The sequence below is a fragment of the Mytilus galloprovincialis genome, chromosome 7 (genome assembly GCF_965363235.1).
Source record: "Mytilus galloprovincialis chromosome 7, xbMytGall1.hap1.1, whole genome shotgun sequence".
NCBI lineage: Eukaryota > Metazoa > Mollusca > Bivalvia > Mytilida > Mytilidae > Mytilus > Mytilus galloprovincialis.
Window position 1 is genome coordinate 81,792,949 of NC_134844.1, and position 19,848 is coordinate 81,812,796.

At 33.2% G+C, this 19,848-nt stretch overlaps 1 protein-coding gene across 1 annotated transcript in view; it reads right to left on the reverse strand.

Annotated features, from left to right (window-relative positions):
* The window catches only part of LOC143083792 (nuclear pore complex protein Nup160-like), a 157,113-nt gene that overhangs the window by 90,606 nt on the left and 46,659 nt on the right, over nucleotides 1-19,848 (reverse strand). Inside the window, exons 7-10 of the mRNA XM_076260147.1 lie at nucleotides 16,843-16,915; nucleotides 15,100-15,188; nucleotides 10,757-10,825; nucleotides 4,782-4,867 (exon numbers count right to left, since the gene is read on the reverse strand). Of these exons, the coding sequence (XP_076116262.1) occupies nucleotides 4,782-4,867; nucleotides 10,757-10,825; nucleotides 15,100-15,188; nucleotides 16,843-16,915 (317 nt within the window). The remainder of the gene's footprint in view (nucleotides 1-4,781; nucleotides 4,868-10,756; nucleotides 10,826-15,099; nucleotides 15,189-16,842; nucleotides 16,916-19,848) is intronic.

Sequence of the window (19,848 nt, forward strand, 5' to 3'; positions counted from 1 at the left end):
TTTCATGTGTATTCATTGAAAAAATGAATTTATATCAATCAATAAGGGATATCGATGTTACTGTGCACTCGATAATATCTGAGTATATTAATTTATACAAAATCACTGTGTATCATCGTAGAGCGGATATAGGTACTAACCATGTGGGCGTGAGCGATTTTAACCTTTAATGGTAATAAAAATCTTTGTTTTGTTCACATGATATCAATGTGTACCTCAATCTAAGCATAATTGTTGTTTAGAGAAATGATTTGGTCATAGGTTGGTTATAAGAGATGTCTCATTATTTCCCCAAAACAAGAACGATTACTAAAAATATGTGCAAATACTTGTCAAAGAAGTTGGCCCTCATCTCATCCAATATAATTCTATATATTCATTGCAACTCTTTTTCTGATAGTAAATCACAGGTAGCTTTATGATTAGTAACTATTACTTTTGCCCTGTATTAGCTTTCTTTCAGATAAAACATGTAAATGTCTCGACAATTGTGTCAAAATTGAAAGTTGGTGTTGACATTAAAACTTTGTTCCATATAAATGTATATATTTCGACTCCTGATGAGTCGAAATTTAGGTTGAATAGAACTTAATTTACAGTCCCAAGGTTAACAAAAGCATTCAAAATTCATTATTTATCTCAAACTAATACTTATGTCGAAACATGACTTCTGGGATTTAAATGGATTGCAGAGTTAATCTGACAAAACATGTGCAATTAAATTTCAGGTCACTGACCATTGTATTGATTTATGATATGTTATTTCTACAAGTGTTTACCTAAAATTATCTTTTATAAAATTTGTATAGATAATTAAAGAACCTTGGTGGGCGCGCTCACATACCCCATGTCCCCACATTGTCATTGAAGAAATTAAATAAGTATAAGAAAAAAATTGTATAAGAAAAAAAATGAATCATAATTTCCTGTCAATATGCACATCTACATAGTATGTCCTTATAATCTAACCAGATGCTCCGCAGGGCGCAGCTTTATACGACCGCAGAGGTTGAACCCTGAACGGTTGGGGCAAGTATGGACACAACATTCAAGCTGGATTCAGATCTAAATTTGGATTGTGATTAAATAGTTAAAACTGATCTCAATTCAAATTTCTAATGGAGTTTGCAACAATAACTACTCATTTAAATACATCATAAAATATTAAAATGTAAAATAAAGTGCTTGTTATCACTGAATGGTAAAGATTGTTTTAATTTATCAGTTGGTAGTAAAAGTGAATATACATTGTATATTGTATAAAACAATGATTTAAGTTGATTCAACTACTATTCTGGACAAAGAAAGATAACTCCAATTGAAAATTTCTTGCTATTGCACAATATTGTGCAATTAGATATTTCATGCTATTGCGCAATACTGTGCAATTGAAAATATTTGCTATTGCACAATACTGTGCAATTGAAGATTTCTTGCTATTGCGCAATAGTGGCAATTGAAAATTTCTTGCTATTGCACAATACTGTGCAATTGAAAATTTCTTGCTATTGCACAATACTTTATATAATAATTTTGGATCCTGATTTAAACCAACTTGAAAACTGGGCCCATAATCAAAAATCTAAGTACATAGTTTAGATTCAGCATATCAAAAAAGCCCAAGAATTCAATTTTTGTTAAAATCAAACTTAGTTTGATATTGGACACTTTGGACTTAAATGTAGACCAACTTGAAAACTGGGCCAATAATCAACCAGGTGCTCCGCAGGGCGCAGCTTTATACGACCGCAGAGGTCGAACCCTGAACAGTTGGGGCAAGTATGGACAAAACATTCAAGCATGATACAGCTCTGAATTTGGATTGTGATCAAATTTTTGACATTACATGGTTTTTTTTTACACAAAACAAATGCCAAGATTTTACAAATCAATTAAAGATTTCTTCTTCAAACTTTTTAAATCTAAAATTAAATAGTTGACACAGCATAGGTTTCTGACACAGAATGAATGTGGTCTAATGAACTTAAAAGGTTTTTTTTGCCTTTGAGCAATTCACTATGCTGTTGAATATTAATCCTCTCAAAAAAATGTTTGAAGAAATTTTCTTTTTATTTATGAAATCTGAAATGAGAAAAATTTACCCCCCCCCCCTTTTTTTTCACATCCCCGTTTCCCTTTTTCAAAACTGATATCAATTCAAATTTCTAATGGAGTTTGCAACAATAACTACTCATTTAAATACATCATAAAATATTAAGATGTAAAAAAACTGCTTGTTCTCACTGAATGGTAAAGATTATTTAAAATTTATCAGTTGGTAGTAAAAAGTGTATATACATTGTATATTGTATATAACAAAGATTTAAGTTGATTCTGGACAAAGAAAGATAACTCCAATTAAAAAAAATTCTTGCTATTCCACAATATTGTGCAATAGGATATTTCTTGCTTACTATTCTGGACAAAGAAAGATAACTCTAATTAAAAAAAAATTTGCTATTTCACAATATTGTGCAATTAGATATTTCTTGCCATTGCACAATACTGTGCAATTGAAAAGACTTGCTATTGCACAATACTTAATATAATAATTTTAGATCCTGATTTGGACCAACTTGAAAACTGGGCCCATAATCAAAAATCTAAGTACATGTTTAGATTCAGCATATCAAAGAGGCCCAAGAATTCAATTTTTGTTAAAATCAAACTTAGTTTAATTTTGGACCCTTTGGACTTTAATGTAGAATTTGAAATTTGAAAACAGGACCAAAAATGAAGAATCTACATACACAGTTAGATTTGGCATATCAAAGAACCCCAAGGATTCAATTTTTGATGAAATCAAACAAAGTTTAATTTTGGACCCTTTGGACCTTAATGTAGACCAATTTGAAAACGGGACCAAAAGTTGAGAATCTACATATACAGTTAGATTCGGCATATCAAAGAACCCCAATTATTCAATTTTGATGAAATCAAACAAAGTTTAATTTTGGACCCTTTGGGCCCCTTTTTCCTAAACTGTTGGGACCAAAACTCCCAAAATCAATACCAACCTTCCTTTTATGGTCATAAGCCTTGTGTTTAAATTTCATAGATTTGTATTTACTTATACTAACGTTATGGTGCGAAAACCAAGAAAAATGCTTATTTGGGTCCCTTTTTGGCCCCTAATTCCTAAACTGTTGGGTCCTAAACTCCCAAAATCAATACCAACCTTCCTTTTGTGGTCATAAACATTGTGTTTAAATTTCATAGATTTCTATTTACTTAACCTAAGGTTATTGTGCAAAAACCAAGAAAAATGCTTATTTGGGCCCTTTATTGGCCCCTTATTCCTAAACTATTGAAACCAAAACTCCCAAAATCAATCCCAATCTTTCTTTTGTGGTCATAAACCTTGTGTCAAAATTTCATAGATTTCTATTAACTTAAACTAAAGTTATGGTGCGAAAACCAAGAAAATGCTTATTTGGGCCCTTTTTGGCCCCTAATTCCTAAAATGTTGTGACCAAAACTCCCAAAATCAATACCAACCTTCCTTTTATGGTCATAAACCTTGTGTTAAAATTTCATAGATTGCTATTCACTTTTACTACAGTTAGAGTGCGAAAACTAAAAGTATTCGGACGCCGGACGACGACGACGACGACGACGACGATGACGACGCCGATGCCAACGTGATAGCAATATACGACGAAAATTTTTTCAAAATTTGCGGTCGTATAAAAAGGTTTCATGAAATTCTGTTGTGTGGTTTCAGAGGAGTTGAGATGACAAACTGTTGAAGTAGTACCTTAAAGCAAATAAGTTCAAAGGGGTGAAACTCCTAGAAAAAAAATTGAATTGTATTTCCTGTCGATATGCACAACTACATAGTATGTCCTTATTATCTTAAAAGGTTTCATGAAATTCTGTTGTGTAGTTTCAGAGTTGTGATGACAAACTGATGCAGTAGTACATTGAAGCAAATTAGTTCAAAGGGACGTAACTCCTGGGAAAAAAATTGAATCGTAATTTCCTGTCGACATGCACATCTTTGTAGTATGTCCTTATAAACTGAAAAGGTTTCATGAAATTCTGTTTTGTGGTTTGAGAGGAGTTGCGATGACAAACTGTTGCAGTAGTACATTAAAGTAAATAAGTTCAAAGGGGCGTAACTCCTGGGAAAAAAATTAAATCGTAATTTCCTGTCCATATGCACAACTACATAGTATGTCCTTATTATCTAAAAAGGTTTCGTGAAATTCTGTTGTGTGGTTTGAGAGGAGTTGCGATGACAAGAAACAGGACTGACGAACGGACGGACGGGTCAAAAACATTATACCCTCCGTAACTCGTTGCGTGGGGTATAATAAGTAATACATTGTTTTAAAATGATCATGAAAAAGTATTTAAAATGTTAACAAAACTACTATTCATCAAGAGCTGTGTCCCTTGGTCTGTCAAATTTCCGGTTTTCGTTTGAGTCGGACTACGTGTATCTCTGGTCCAGCTGACTTCGAGATAACGAGAGTCGACTGTAGTTGATTATTTTTGTTACTTTGGTGTATTGTAAAATTTTAACGGTAAATTTGCAAAAGTTCAGAGACAATTAGCAAATGATTAGCTGAGCGAAGGAGAAAACTTGCAAGACAAATATTAGACTATTGATCATCATACCATTATTCCATCCCAAAAATTTTTGAGGTGGTATAAAAAGGTTAGACAGGAAATGTGCTCTGCACTGATATAATTAACACATATATTCTTCAGGAAACAATTATACTTGGGTTAAAATTTCGGGATGCCTATCACTAGGGAGGGACATAGTTATATACCTGATTCTTGCAGTACATTCTCCTGATTTGTCGGTCAACAAAGTCAGCAGCTGGTCATCTGTTACACAATAATCTATCAAGTCATCCTATAAAACACAAACAGTCATCTCGTATATCATAATACTTAACATATTGTTAACACCTTACTCCTTATTCATTTCATTTCATTGATCCATTTACATCACTTGATTGGAAGCTGCAATCTTTAGGTTTCACCCTATAAAAGGGTAACTGAGTAATACTCATAACATTTATGCATAAGAAGAAGTTAATCAACAAATTCCTAATTATGACCTGTACATATGAAACGCATGATAACCATTTAATCTTTCCTCAGTTCCCCAAATGACATCATGTACATATGAAACACATGATTACCATATAAACTTTCCTCAGTCCCCCGAATGATCTCATACAAATATGAAACGCATGATAACCATTTAATCTTACCTCAGTCCCCCATATGATATCATGTAAGATATGAAACACATAATTACCATTTAATCTTTCCTCAGTCCCCCGAATGATCTCATACAGATATGAAACACATGATTACCATTTAATCTTTCCTCAGTCCCCCGAATGATCTCATACAGATATGAAACACATGATTACCATTTAATCTTTCCTCAGTTCCCCGAATGATCTCATACAGATATGAAACACATGATAACCATTTAATCTTACCTCAGTCCCCCATATGATATCATGTAAGATATGAAACACATAATTACCATTTAATCTTTCCTCAGTCCCCCGAATGATCTCATACAGATATGAAACACATGATTACCATTTAATCTTTCCTCAGTCCCCCGAATGATCTCATACAGATATGAAACACATGATTACCATTTAATCTTTCATCAGTCCCCCGAATGATCTCATACAGATATGAAACACATGATTACCATTTAATCTTTCCTCAGTCCACCGAATGATCTCATACAGATATGAAACACATGATTACCATTTAATCTTTCCTCAGTCCACCGAATGATTTCATACAGATATGAAACGCATGATAACCATTTAATCTTACCTCAGTCCCCCATATGATATCATGTAAGATATGAAACACATAATTACCATTTAATCTTTCCTCAGTCCCCCGAATGATCTCATACAGATATGAAACACATGATTACCATTTAATCTTTCCTCAGTCCCCCGAATGATCTCATACAGATAGGAAACACATGATTACCATTTAATCTTTCCTCAGTTCCCCAAATGATCTCATGTAGAAAGAAACACATGATAACCATTTAATCTTACCTCAGTCCCCCATATGATATCATGTAAGATATGAAACACATAATTACCATTTAATCTTTCCTCAGTCTCCCGAATGATCTCATACAGATATGAAACACATGATTACCAATTAATCTTTCCTCAGTCCCCCGAATGATCTCATACAGATATGAAACACATGATTACCATTTAATCTTTCCTCAGTCCACCGAATGATCTCATACAGATATGAAACACATGATTACCATTTAATCTTTCCTCAGTCCCCCGAATGATCTCATACAGATAGGAAACACATGATTACCATTTAATCTTTCCTCAGTTCCCCAAATGATCTCATGTAGAAAGAAACACATGATAACCATTTAATCTTACCTCAATCCCCCATATGATATCATGTAGATAGGAAACACAGGATTACCATTTTATCTTTCCTCAGTCCCCTGAATGATCTCATACAGATATGAAACACATGATTACCATTTAATCTTTCCTCAGTCCCCCGATAATCTCATACAGATATGAAACACATGATTACCATTTAATCTTACCTCAGTCCCCCGAATGATCTCATACAGATATGAAACACATGATTACCATTGAATCTTTCCTCAGTCCCCCGAATGATCTCATACAGATATGAAACACATGATTACCATTTAATCTTTCCTCAGTCCCCCGAATGATCTCATACAGATATGAAACACATGATTACCATTTAATCTTACCTCAGTCCCCCGAATGATCTCATACAGATATGAAACACATGATTACCATTGAATCTTTCCTCAGTCCCCCGAATGATCTCATACAGATATGAAACACATGATTACCATTTAATCTTTCCTCAGTCCCCCGAATGATCTCATACAGATATGAAACACATGATTACCATTTAATCTTACCTCAGTCCCCCGAATGATCTCATACAGATATGAAACACATGATTACTAATTAATCTTTCCTCAGTCCCCCATATGATTTCATGTAGATATGAAACACATGATTACTATTTAATCTTTCCTCAGTTCCCCGAATGATCTCATGTAGATAGGAAACACATGATTACTATATAATCTTTCCTCAGTCCCCCATATGATGTCATGTAGATATGAAACACATGATTACCATTTAATCTTAGCTCAGTTCCCCGAATGATCTCATACAGATATGAAACACATGATTACCATTTAATCTTAGCTCAGTCCCCCGAATGATCTCATGTAGATATGAAACACATGATTACTATTTAATCTTTCCTCAGTTCCCCGAATGATCTCATACAGATATGAAACACATGATTACCATTTAATCTTAGCTCAGTCCCCCGAATGATCTCATGTAGATAGAAACACATGATAACCATTTAATCTTACCTCAGTCCCCCATATGATGTCATGTAGATAGGAAACACATGATTACCATTTAATCTTTCTTCAGTCCCCCGAATGATCTCATACAGATATGAAATACATGATTACCATTTAATCTTAGCTCAGTCCCCCGAATGATCTCATGTGGATAGAAACACATGATAACCATTTAATCTTACCTCAGTCCCCCATATGATGTCATGTAGATAGGAAACACATGATTACTATTTAATCTTACCTCAGTCCCCCGAATGATGTCATGTAGATAGGAAACACATGATTACCATATAATCTTTCCTCAGTCCCCCGAATGATCTCATGTAGATAGGAAACACATGATTACCATTTAATCTTACCTTAGTCCCCCATATGATATCATGTAAATATGAAACACATGATTACTATTTAATCTTTCCTCAGTCCCCCGAATGATCTCATACGGATATGAAACACATGATTACCATTTAATCTTTCCTCAGTCCCCCAAATCTCATACAGATATGAAACACATGATTACTATTTAATCTTTCCTCAGTCCCCCGGATGATCTCATACAGATATGAAACACATGATCACTATTTAATCTTTCCTCAGTTCCCCTAATGACCTTATGTAGATATGAAACACATGATTACTATTTAATCTTTCCTCAGTCCCCCGAATGATCTCATACGGATATGAAACACATGATTACCATTTAATCTTTCCTCAGTCCCCCAAATCTCATACAGATATGAAACACATGATTACTATTTAATCTTTCCTCAGTCCCCCGAATGATCTCATACAGATATGAAACACATGATAACCATTTAATCTTTCCTCAGTTCCCCGAATGATCTCATGTAGATATGAAACACATGATTACTATATAAACTTTCCTCAGTCCCCCGATTGATCTCGTATAGATATGAAACACATGATTACTATATAATCTTTCCTCGGTTCCCCTTATGATCTCATGTAGATATGAAACACATGATTACCATTTAATCTTACCTCAGTCCCCCGAATGATCTCATACAGATATGAAACACATGATTTCCATTTAATCTTTCCTCAGTTCCCCGAATGATCTCATACAGATATGAAACGCATGATAACCATTTAATCTTTCATCAGTCCCCCGAATGATATCATACAGATATGAAACACATGATTACTATTTAATCTTTCCTCAGTTCCCCGAATGATCTCATACAGATATGAAACGCATGATAACCATTTAATCTTTCATCAGTCCCCCGAATGATATCATACAGATATGAAACACATGATTACTATTTAATCTTTCCTCAGTTCCCCGAATGATATCATGTAGATATGACACACATGATTGCCATTTAATCTTTCCTCAGTTCCCCTCATGATCTCATGTAGATATGAAACACATGATTACTATATAATCTTTCCTCAGTTCCCCTTATGATCACATGTAGATAAGAAACATTTCATTAACATTTAACTGTCTTGATTGATAGGGGGTGTTGCTGGGGTTTTGTTACCCCACCCTGTTCATATAATTTAGATCATAAAAATGTACACCTTTTCATATATTATTTAGGTAAAATTGCAACCTTTTCCCAAATTAGTTGGGTTTCATGGGATATGTTGAAAAAGTGGAATATTTTAGACTATGATTCTGTGTGTAATTTTTACTTAAGGTCAGACTTTCGGCTGTGAAAAAAGGACAGGGCTTTTCATATCCTAGTAATTGGAACTATATCGACCTCATTATATATTTCTGATACTTTTCCTCACCTATTCCCATATTTTCAAGCAGGAAAAAGTAATTACCCGTTCAAGTGGCATGTCCTATAATTACCTATTCCAGTACATGTCCTATAATTACCTATTCCAGTACATGTCCTATAATTACCTATTCCAGTACACCTCCTATAATTACCTATTCCAGTACATGTCATATAATTACCTATTACAGTGGCATGTCCTATAATTACCTATTCTAGTGGCATGTCCTATAATTACCTATTCCAGTACATGTCCTATAATTACCTATTCCAGTGGCATGTCCTATAATTACCTATTCCAGTGGCATGTCCTATAATTATTTATTCTAGTGGCATGTCCTATAATTACATATTCCAGTACATGTCCTATAATTACCTATTCCAGTGACATGTCCTATAATTACCTATTCTAGTGGCATGTCCTATAATTACCTATTCCAGTGGCATGTCCTATAATTACCTATTCCAGTGACATGTTCTATAATTACCTATTCCAGTGGCATGTCCTATAATTACCTATTCCAGTGGTGTGTCCTATAATTACCTATTCCAGTGGTGTGTCCTATAATTACCTATTCCAGTGGCATGTTCTATAATTACCTATTCCAGTGGCATGTCCTATAATTACCTATTCCAGTGGCATGTCCTATAATTACCTATTCCAATACATGTCCTATAATTACCTATTCCAGTACATGTCATATAATTACCTATTCCAGTACATGTCCTATAATTACCTATTCCAGTACACCTCCTATAATTACCTATTCCAGTACATGTCCTATAATTACCTATTCCAGTACATGTCCTATAATTACCTATTCCAGTGGCATGTCCTATAATTACCTATTCCAGTGGCATGTCCTATAATTACCTATTCCAGTGGCATGTCCTATAATTACCTATTCCAGTACATGTCCTATAATTACCTATTCCAGTACATGTCCTATAATTACCTATTCCAGTGGCATGTCCTATAATTACCTATTCCAGTGGCATGTCCTATAATTACCTATTCCAGTGGCATGTCCTATAATTACCTATTCCAGTACATGTCCTATAATTACCTATTCCAGTACATGTCCTATAATTACCTATTCCAGTGGTGTGTCCTATAATTACCTATTCCAGTGGCATGTCCTATAATTACCTATTCCAGTACATGTCCTATAATTACCTATTCCAGTACACCTCCTATAATTACCTATTCCAGTACATGTCCTATAATTACCTATTCCAGTGGCATGTCCTATAATTACCTATTCCAGTACATGTCCTATAATTACCTATTCCAGTACATGTCCTATAATTACCTATTCCAGTGGCATGTCCTATAATTACCTATTCCAGTGGCATGTCCTATAATTACCTATTCCAGTGGCATGTCCTATAATTACCTATTCCAGTGACATGTCCTATAATTACCTATTCTAGTGGCATGTCCTATAATTACCTATTCTAGTGGCATGTCCTATAATTACCTATTCCAATACATGTCCTATAATTACCTATTCCAGTGGCATGTCCTATCACCTTGTATATAGGAAGTGGTCTACCCGAGATACAGAAACACATGATCCCCATTTAATCTTACCTCATTTCCACTAATTGTTTCTATGTGATGAACATGCATACTTCCTACATCTGGCTGTATGTGAACAAACTAAAAAAGAAAAACTTTATAAGTGCAAACCTCTAATTTGAAAAGATTTTCTATTTATTTATATACAATACAGTGGTTTCAAATTAATGATAATTTTAGACAGGAGGACCCACAAGTTTGTTTACACACTTTATGACTTCACATATATAATCAATTAAGCTCTGACTTTTTGTTTAATTTCCTCATTAATTTTCTAAACTTTAATGTATTTTCATGTGCCAAAAAGTCTTTTTCTAGGTATAGTTTTCTGATAATAATAAATGTAGACAATGCTTCCAAGATGACCAAGATCACATATTATTCTGAACTTCTATTGGGAGTCTGTAGTTTGTGATTACATAAAACAACTATCTCTTGTTGATAGAAGATCCCAAAACATTTTCCTTAATTTAATTCTAACTTAGAATTTCTGTAATTTTAAACCGCTTTTGCAGACTTTTGTAATTGTGTATTTCAGTTCTTTTTGAAAAGACAACTTTTGAGTTATGTCATTCATCGGAAAAGTTCCTTAATAATATGTGCCTTTATGGCGTCATTTACCAGATAGAGGGGATCGCCTGTATCCCTGCACTATTAAATTTCATCAAGCGTCTTCTTAATGGTTATTAAGCAAGATAAACTAGAAATAATGTTTGTTCTGTGGGTACTTAATCACAATTCCCTAATAACAGCAGTGCTGATTATCAACTATAAGAATTCAATTTCCAAAATTATTCATGCATTTTATCATCATATTTATTTTTCGACCACTCGCTGAACATGAAAACAAATTGATGCACAAATAATGTTCACTTAACCAAAGTTTTCTAAAATAAACAGCTACGCCATGAGTGCATCATCATACACCCGTCACATTTCAAAGAATAAATTTCAATAACTTCTCAATGTCATATCCAAAATTTATAAAACAAGAGTGCACAAACTGAAATGTCTCACCTTCTTTACTAATCATTGATATTATGTTGATAGTCCTAAATATAAAGCTTTATTACAACTGTCACATAAACTTGACATTAACCAAGAAATCTAAACATTGACCATAGAACCATGAAAATGAGGTCAAGGTGAGATGAACCATGCCAGAAAGACATGTACAGCTAACAATTTGTCCATGAAAGGTACCAGGATTATAATTCAGTATGCCAGATGCGCGTTTCGTCTACATAAGACTCATCAGTGACGCTCATATCACAATAGTTATAAAGCCAAAAAAAAAAAAAAGTTGAAGAGCATTAACGATCCAAAATTCCAAAAAGTTGTGCCAAATACGGCTAAGGTAATCTATGCCTGGGATAAGAAAATCCTTAGTTTTTTGAAAAATGCAAAGTTTTGTAAAGAGATATAGTTGACCTATTGCTTATAGTTTGAGAAAAACGACCAAAACACAAAACATAACACTGAGCAATGAAGCATGAAAATGAGGTCGCGGTCAAATAAAGCCTGCGCGACTGACATATAGATCATAACATATTTCCATATGCCAAATATAGTTGACCTATTGCATATAGTATTAGAAAAAAAGACCAAAACTCAAAAACTTAACTTTGACCACTGAACCATGAAAATGAGGTCAGGGTCAGATGACACCTGCCAGCTAGACATGTACACCTTACAATCATTCCATATGCAGACCAAAACACAGAGTGTGCACACTGAAATGTCTCATCTTCTTTACTAATCATCGATATTATGTTGATAGTCCTAATTATAAAGCTTTATTACAATTTAAACATAAACTTAACATTAACCCAGAAAACAAAAAATTGACCACTGAACCATGAAAATGAGGTCAAGGTGAGATGAACCATGCTAGGCACACATGTACAGCTCATTTTCATGGTTCATTGGTCAATGCTTAGATTTCTTGGTTAATTCTTCCATACAACAAATATAGTTGACCTATTGCTAAAAGTTTTTAAAAAAACGGACCAAAACACAAAACTTAACACTGAGCAATCTGAGCGACTGACATATAGATCATAAAATATTTTCAAACACCAAATATAGTTGACTTATTGCATATAGACATATTATTAGATAAACAGACCAAAATTAAAAAACATAACTTTGACCACTGAACCATGAAAATGAGGTCAAGGTCAGATGACACATACCAGCTAGACATGTACACCTTACAATCATTCCATACACCAAATATAGTAGACCTATTGCATACAGTATATGAAAAACAGACAAAAACACAAAAACTTAACTATAACCACTGAACCATGAAAATGAGGTCAAGGTCAGATGACACCTGTCAGTTGGACATGTACACCTTACAGTCCTCCCATACACCCACTATACTAGACCTATTGCTTATAGTATCTGAGATATGGACTTGATCACCAAAACTTTACCTTGTTCACTGATCCATGAAATGAGGTCAAGGTCAATTATAAACTATATGACGGGCATGAGGACCTTGCAAGGTACGCACATACCAAATATAGTTATCCTATTACTTATAATAAGAGAGAATTAAACTACAAAAAATCTTAACTTTTTTCAAGTAGTCACTGAACCATGAAAATGAGGTCAAGGACATTGGACATGTGACTGACGGAAACTTCGTAACATGAGGCATCCATATACAAAGTATGAAGCATCCAGGTCTTCCACCTTCTAAAATATAAAGCTTTTAAGAAGTAAGCTAACACCGCAGCCGCCAGATCATTTTCCCTATGACAAAAACTAATGGGAGGTTATCTTTTTTAGATATAAATCAGTCACCAAAGTTTAATGAAAACTGCTCAAAGCATTAAGGATATTGACTGAAAACTGGGATAACCCCTTTTTTTTTAATAAAACCCCATAACTAGTAAATGTGAAATCTGAAATTTATAAAAAAAAATCAAAAGAGAGCTCATAAGTCAATAAATATAAACAATTCACCAAAGTTTAAAGAAATTTGCTCAAAAGCATTTTTGAGCTATTGTACAACCAGATGCTCCGCAGGGCGCAGCTTTATACGACCACAGAGTTCGAACACTGAACATTGGGGCAAGTATGGACACAACATTCAAGCTTGATACAGCTCTGAATTTGGATTGTGATTAATTATTTGACACAACACAGGTTTCTGACACATAATGAATGTGGTCTAAGAACTTAAACTTAAAAACTTTAAATTTTAAATTGGACATTACCTATTATGGTCCAATATCCAAAATCTAAATACATGGTTAGATTCAGCATATCAAAGAACCCCAAGAATTCATTTTTTTATGAAATCAAATAAAGTTCAATTTTGGACCCTTTAAACCTCAATGTAGACCAATTTGAAAACGGGACCAAAAATTAAGAATCTACAACACGGTTAGATTCAGCATATCAAAGAACCCTTATTATTCAATTTTTGATGAAATCAAACAAAGTTCAATTTTGGACCCTTTGGGCCCCTTATTCCTTAACTGTTGGGACCAAAACTCCCAAAATCAATCCCAACCTTCCTTCTATGGTCATAAACCTTGTGTTTAAATTTCATAGATTTCTATTCACTTATACTAAAGTTATGGTGCGAAAACCAAGAAAAATGCTTATTTGGGCACTTTTTGGTCCCTTATTCCTAAACTGTTGGGACCTCAACTCCCAAAATCAATCCTAACCTTCCTTTTGTAGCCATAAACTTGGTGTCAAAATTTCATAATTTTCTATTGACTTAAACAAAAGTTATAGTGCGAAAACCAAGAAAATGCTTATTTGGGCCCTTTTTGGCCCCTAATTCCTAAACTGTTGGGACCAAAACTTCCAAAATCAATCCCAACCTTCCTTTTATGGTCATAAACCTTGTGTTTAAATTTCATAGATTTCTATTGACTTAAACTAAAGTAAGAGTGCGAAAACTAAAAGTCTTCGGACGACGACGACACAGACGACGACGACACAGACGACGACGCCAACGTGATACCAATATACGACCAAAAAATTTTCAATTTTTGCAGGCGTATAAAAACTGGAAAATCGTCCTTTTTGTAATGAATAAAACCCCATAAATGAGAAATGTAAGATCGAAAGTTTATAAAATTCGAAAGCTCATGTGAAGTTTCTTGCAAATTGGTGAAAATGTCTTTGAGATATGTCTGAAACCTGGAAAATCCCCCTTTTTGTAATGATAAAACCCAAAACTCAGAAATGTTAAATCTAAAATTTATATATGTTGATGACGTACAGACGGACATATGGACAGACACACAGTATTTCCCCCACAACATGTTATGCTAGGGCTAACAAACTGACTTACATCACCCTTGTAAAATATAAATATCAATTACCTGATTTCCATTGGGAAAATTCAAGTATACACTAAATCTAAGGTTGCTGTCATCATTGCTGAGAACTTTCCGTATTAAATGCCCTGCACCTAGAAAAAAAGATGTATTCAAGTACAGGAAAAGAAACAAAGATTGGATCCTTTTTTAAATCCTATAACTCATAATAATCTATGAAATAACAAACATTTTAGACTTAATTAATACAATGATTTCAAAGTCAAATACATTTGTGTCTTTTTAAATAAAGTTGTTTTAATGCAAGAAGGACTAACAGTGCATTCATGTTAATGTGTGGGTATCAATTTTCGTGGATAGACAAAAAATACATTTCATGAAATAGTAAATTCCTTGATCACTGTTGTTAAAAATACATATCAAAGTGGCAGAGCACTAATAATGGCTTGTTTGTCCATGGCACTTTAATGTTTTTTTTATCCTACTTATCTAAGTCTTTTTGAGTCTTAAACCTTGTGTTTATATTTCATAGATTTCTATTTACTTACACTAAAGTTATTGTCAACCAAATGTCTTGGTCATGATATCAATAACTAGAGGCTCTTAAGAGCCTGTGTCACTCACCTTGGTCTATGTGCATATCATGCATATTAAACTAAGGACACAGATAGATTCATGACAAAATTGTGTTTTGGTTATGGTGATGTGTTTGTAGATCTTACTCTACTGAACATTCTTGCTGCTTACCTCTATCTATAATGAACTTGGCACATTAGTTATAGTTGAAAACATTTTGTAAAAATTTACAAAATTTATGAAAATTGTTAAAAAATGACTATAAAGGGCAATCACTCCTTAAGGGGTCAATTGACCATTTTGGTCCTTTTGACTTATTTTTAGGTCTTACTTTGCTGCACATTATTGCTGTTCACTGTTTATCTCTTTCTATAATTATATTCAAGATAATAACCAAAAGCTGCAAAATTTTCTTAAAATTACCCATTCAGGGGCAGTGACCCAACAACTGGTTGCCTGAATGGTCTAAAAATTTCAGGGCAGATAGATCTTGACCTAATGAACATTTTTACACTGTAAGATTGGCTCTAAATGCTTTGGTTTCAGAGATATAAGCCAAAATCTACATTTTACCCCCTATGTTCTATTTTTAGCCATGGCAGCCATCTTGGTTGATTAGCCGGGACACCAGACACCTTTTTTAAACTAAATACCCCAATGATGATTGTGGCCAAGTTTGGTTAAATTTGGCCCAGTAGTTTTAGAGGAGAAGATTTGTGTAAAAGTTAACAACGACACCAGCGGACGACGGACGCCAAGTGATGAGAAAAGCTCACTTGGCTTTGTGGGCCAGGTTAGCTAAAAATGGTAAAAATATAAAATGAATAAGGTAAATCAATCAATGTTAAAAAAAAAATGTATGAGTTCATCTTTTATCAACATTGCTCCTCATATTTCACAGATCCATAGATTTTGTAAATCATACATATTAAATATTCTTTTATATCTTCTTTTCTCTAGATTCAGAGTTAAAGTTAAATATTAATTTCAGCCAATGGTCTGTAACACAAATATCAAAATTGATAAAATTTAAGCTTAGCATATCCAATTGGCGAATTTTAGTCAAGTTGTGCAAATAAATTAGATTTGTTTTTCTGCAGAAAAAAATTATGCAAAAATTAATGACCCAATTTATATTAAATTTTCGGAATACTTAGATTAAGTGATATGTGATTTAAATAAGCGAGTTAACTGTTCTATGTAATTACTTACATGGTGTTGGGTGAGTCTGGGCCTTTTCTGGACATAAATCCAACATATTAAAAACAAAAACACATTCAAATGTCTGAAATAAAATAAGATGAATAAATAAAACTGTGTGCACATTTATATGATATAACTCAATTTAATAATACAGTCAAACCTGTATTAATTATGCAGTCACTCATGGTAAGTATCAAAAGAGACCACTCAAGAGAGATGACCTGGAGGTTCTGTAAAGGATTCTATCATCTCACATGTGTAGTGTTATCAATTGTTGAGTTATCATTCATGCAAACAGACAAATAAAATATGGCAGAATTCTGGGGTTTAAAATTGAAGAAAAGATTTGGAAAAGTTAAGTTTTGTGGATAAATGTGTCAATGATACAGTGGAACCTGAACGAAGTGGGACACCAGAAATTCACAAATTCATGATCTCAGTTCCAATTCTCATTTTGACCTCTAAACTAGACAATAATATATTTCATCATGATTATATTTTGGTCGTTAAAAACATAAAAATGACCATTGTTAAAAGTTGAAATGATGATTTCGTGCAAAATTATGCAACTGCTGACAGCATAAGACAGGTAACTTCACAAGAAACCAAGAGAATATTTTTGAAGATTATAAGATATACATGCGTAAAAAATGAAGACTGAGCTTATGATATATATATACATGCATTGGTTCAAGAATTGAATAAACAATATTTTTCTCCAGTCACTCGTTTCATATGACTTTAAGCTATTGTGTCTTTTCACTTTCAAACTATTGTATGATAATTCTAATATGATTTGCATATCTAGAAATACTTGAAACAAATTGGCCAATTACATTATTTCCATGTTTCCGAAACTACTTTCATAACCTTCACCCTGATCTATTCATGCGTAATACTAATGCATGTAGGTATCCCAGGATTTTCAGCAAATTGAGATTGAAAACAAGAATGTGTCCCAAGTACATGGATGCCCCACTCGCACTATCTTTTTCTATGTTCAGTGGACCGTGAAATTGGGGTAAAAACTCTAATTTGGCATTAAAATTAGAAAGATCATATCATAGGGAACATGTGTACTAAGTTTCAAGTTGATTGGACTTCAACTTCAACAAAAACTACCTTCACCAAAAACTTTAACCTGAAGCGGGACGAACGAATTCTACTATCATAGGTGGGGCATAAAAAAAACATATCAGTTTTTTTCTATTTTAATATACATGATATATATATATGCATATATAACAGAAAAGAAAAAATGCATTATAGCTTTAAAAATTCATAAAATCTAAATTCGTATAAAGGAGTAGGGGCAATAAGGGCCAAAATCGGCCCCAGCCTAGAACAAATTAATTTTTTCTGAAAATCATGCCTAAACTATCCACTTTATAGAACAGAAAATATTTTGTTCATATCTCAAGCCGTTTTTGCGTAAGAAACTTTTAAAACTGATGACAGATAAATAAAAATATCGTCTGTTTTCATGGAATATTTTTATTTGTAGCCGTTTTGAAGTTTCAATGTAGCATATACTATTTTAACATTCAGTTGATTAAGGAAAAGCTATTTTTCAACTCATACAGTGTACAAATGCTATTTTATAATATTTGTTTACAATTCAATAAACTTACAATAACATAGCTACCGTTGCTATGGAAACAGAACCATACCTAAAAATAATCAAATCCTAGATAAGCGCTTTCAGATACATGAGATAGCTTGCAATGGGTGTTTAAATGTTGGACGATATATTTTTCTTAAACTTCTTTTAAGACCTCTGGATCAATATATTTTCGATTTTCAATATAACATGGTAAAACCTAGGTCATAGACCTTCGTTTTTTTCTCGAAATTATTGGAATTAACAAAACCACAGTTATTTCATAAGGTTAAATAGGAGAAACCAATTTTTTCCTTATTGAGGAAAAATTCAATACTAGAATTGTTTAAAATTAAAGGAGAAAATTGTTTTTCATAAATATTTCAGAAACATCAAATCAAAATGTCAGTAATAGGCCCTGTTTCCATGGAAAAAAAACAAAAAAAATTGTCCTATAAAATTCTGTATGATCATTTGAAAATGATAATTCTCTCTAAATATTTTAAATACACTTGAAGACACTTAATTTTTGAAAAGGAGCAATTTTAAATTTCAAGTCTTGTTTGTTAATGATACTTTCTAAAATATTCTTAAACCAAGATTATTTTTCTAAGATGCCCAGAAGATATGCCCAGAAAAAGAATCAGATCTACCGTGAACAGTATACCAATTCGAAAAAAAAAGTATATCTGTTTTTTTATCAATTGATTTGTTTTTGGGTCCTTATCTATATTAATTCTCACTTAGAACTTTCATAGGACCCCGTAAAATATTTATCAATTCTGCATTAATATGTGACAAATTATTCTTTATTTTCTGCTGTCCGGAAAGGAATGGATATACTCTAAATACTTAAGTCACAAGCTATAAAGAGCATACACTATCATTATGCTTTATCATGAATATAAGTTTTAATGAGTTATGTACCTATTTGTTAAATTTTACTAATAAATTTTAAAAGTCACATGAAAAACGTGTATATGAAGAAATATGTTGAACTAGTAAATCAACATATAAGAAAACATGAAGTTATTGTCTGAGAAATAAAAAAAAACACACACACACAAACTACAACTTGATACGGTTGGCCGCTGACAAAATATGTACAGTATATGATTAAAAAAGGAATTAAACGTTTTGTCATTTCTTCCAAATTGAAAAACAAATTTTCATGTCATTCACTCTTCATCATTTGCTTCCTCGTTGTCACTTTCGTCAACAGTAACTGGATCTGGCAGGTTACGAGCGTCGAGAAGATATTTGCTCCAATCACGACAGTTTTCAAAAATGTTATCCGTGTACTTTCCAATACCAAGTTACCAAATTAAGGCTGTAACATGGGAGCAGGTTCCTACAACACGACTTCCGGCTTTGCACTGGCAATACCAACCCACGACACTAATGTCATCATATTT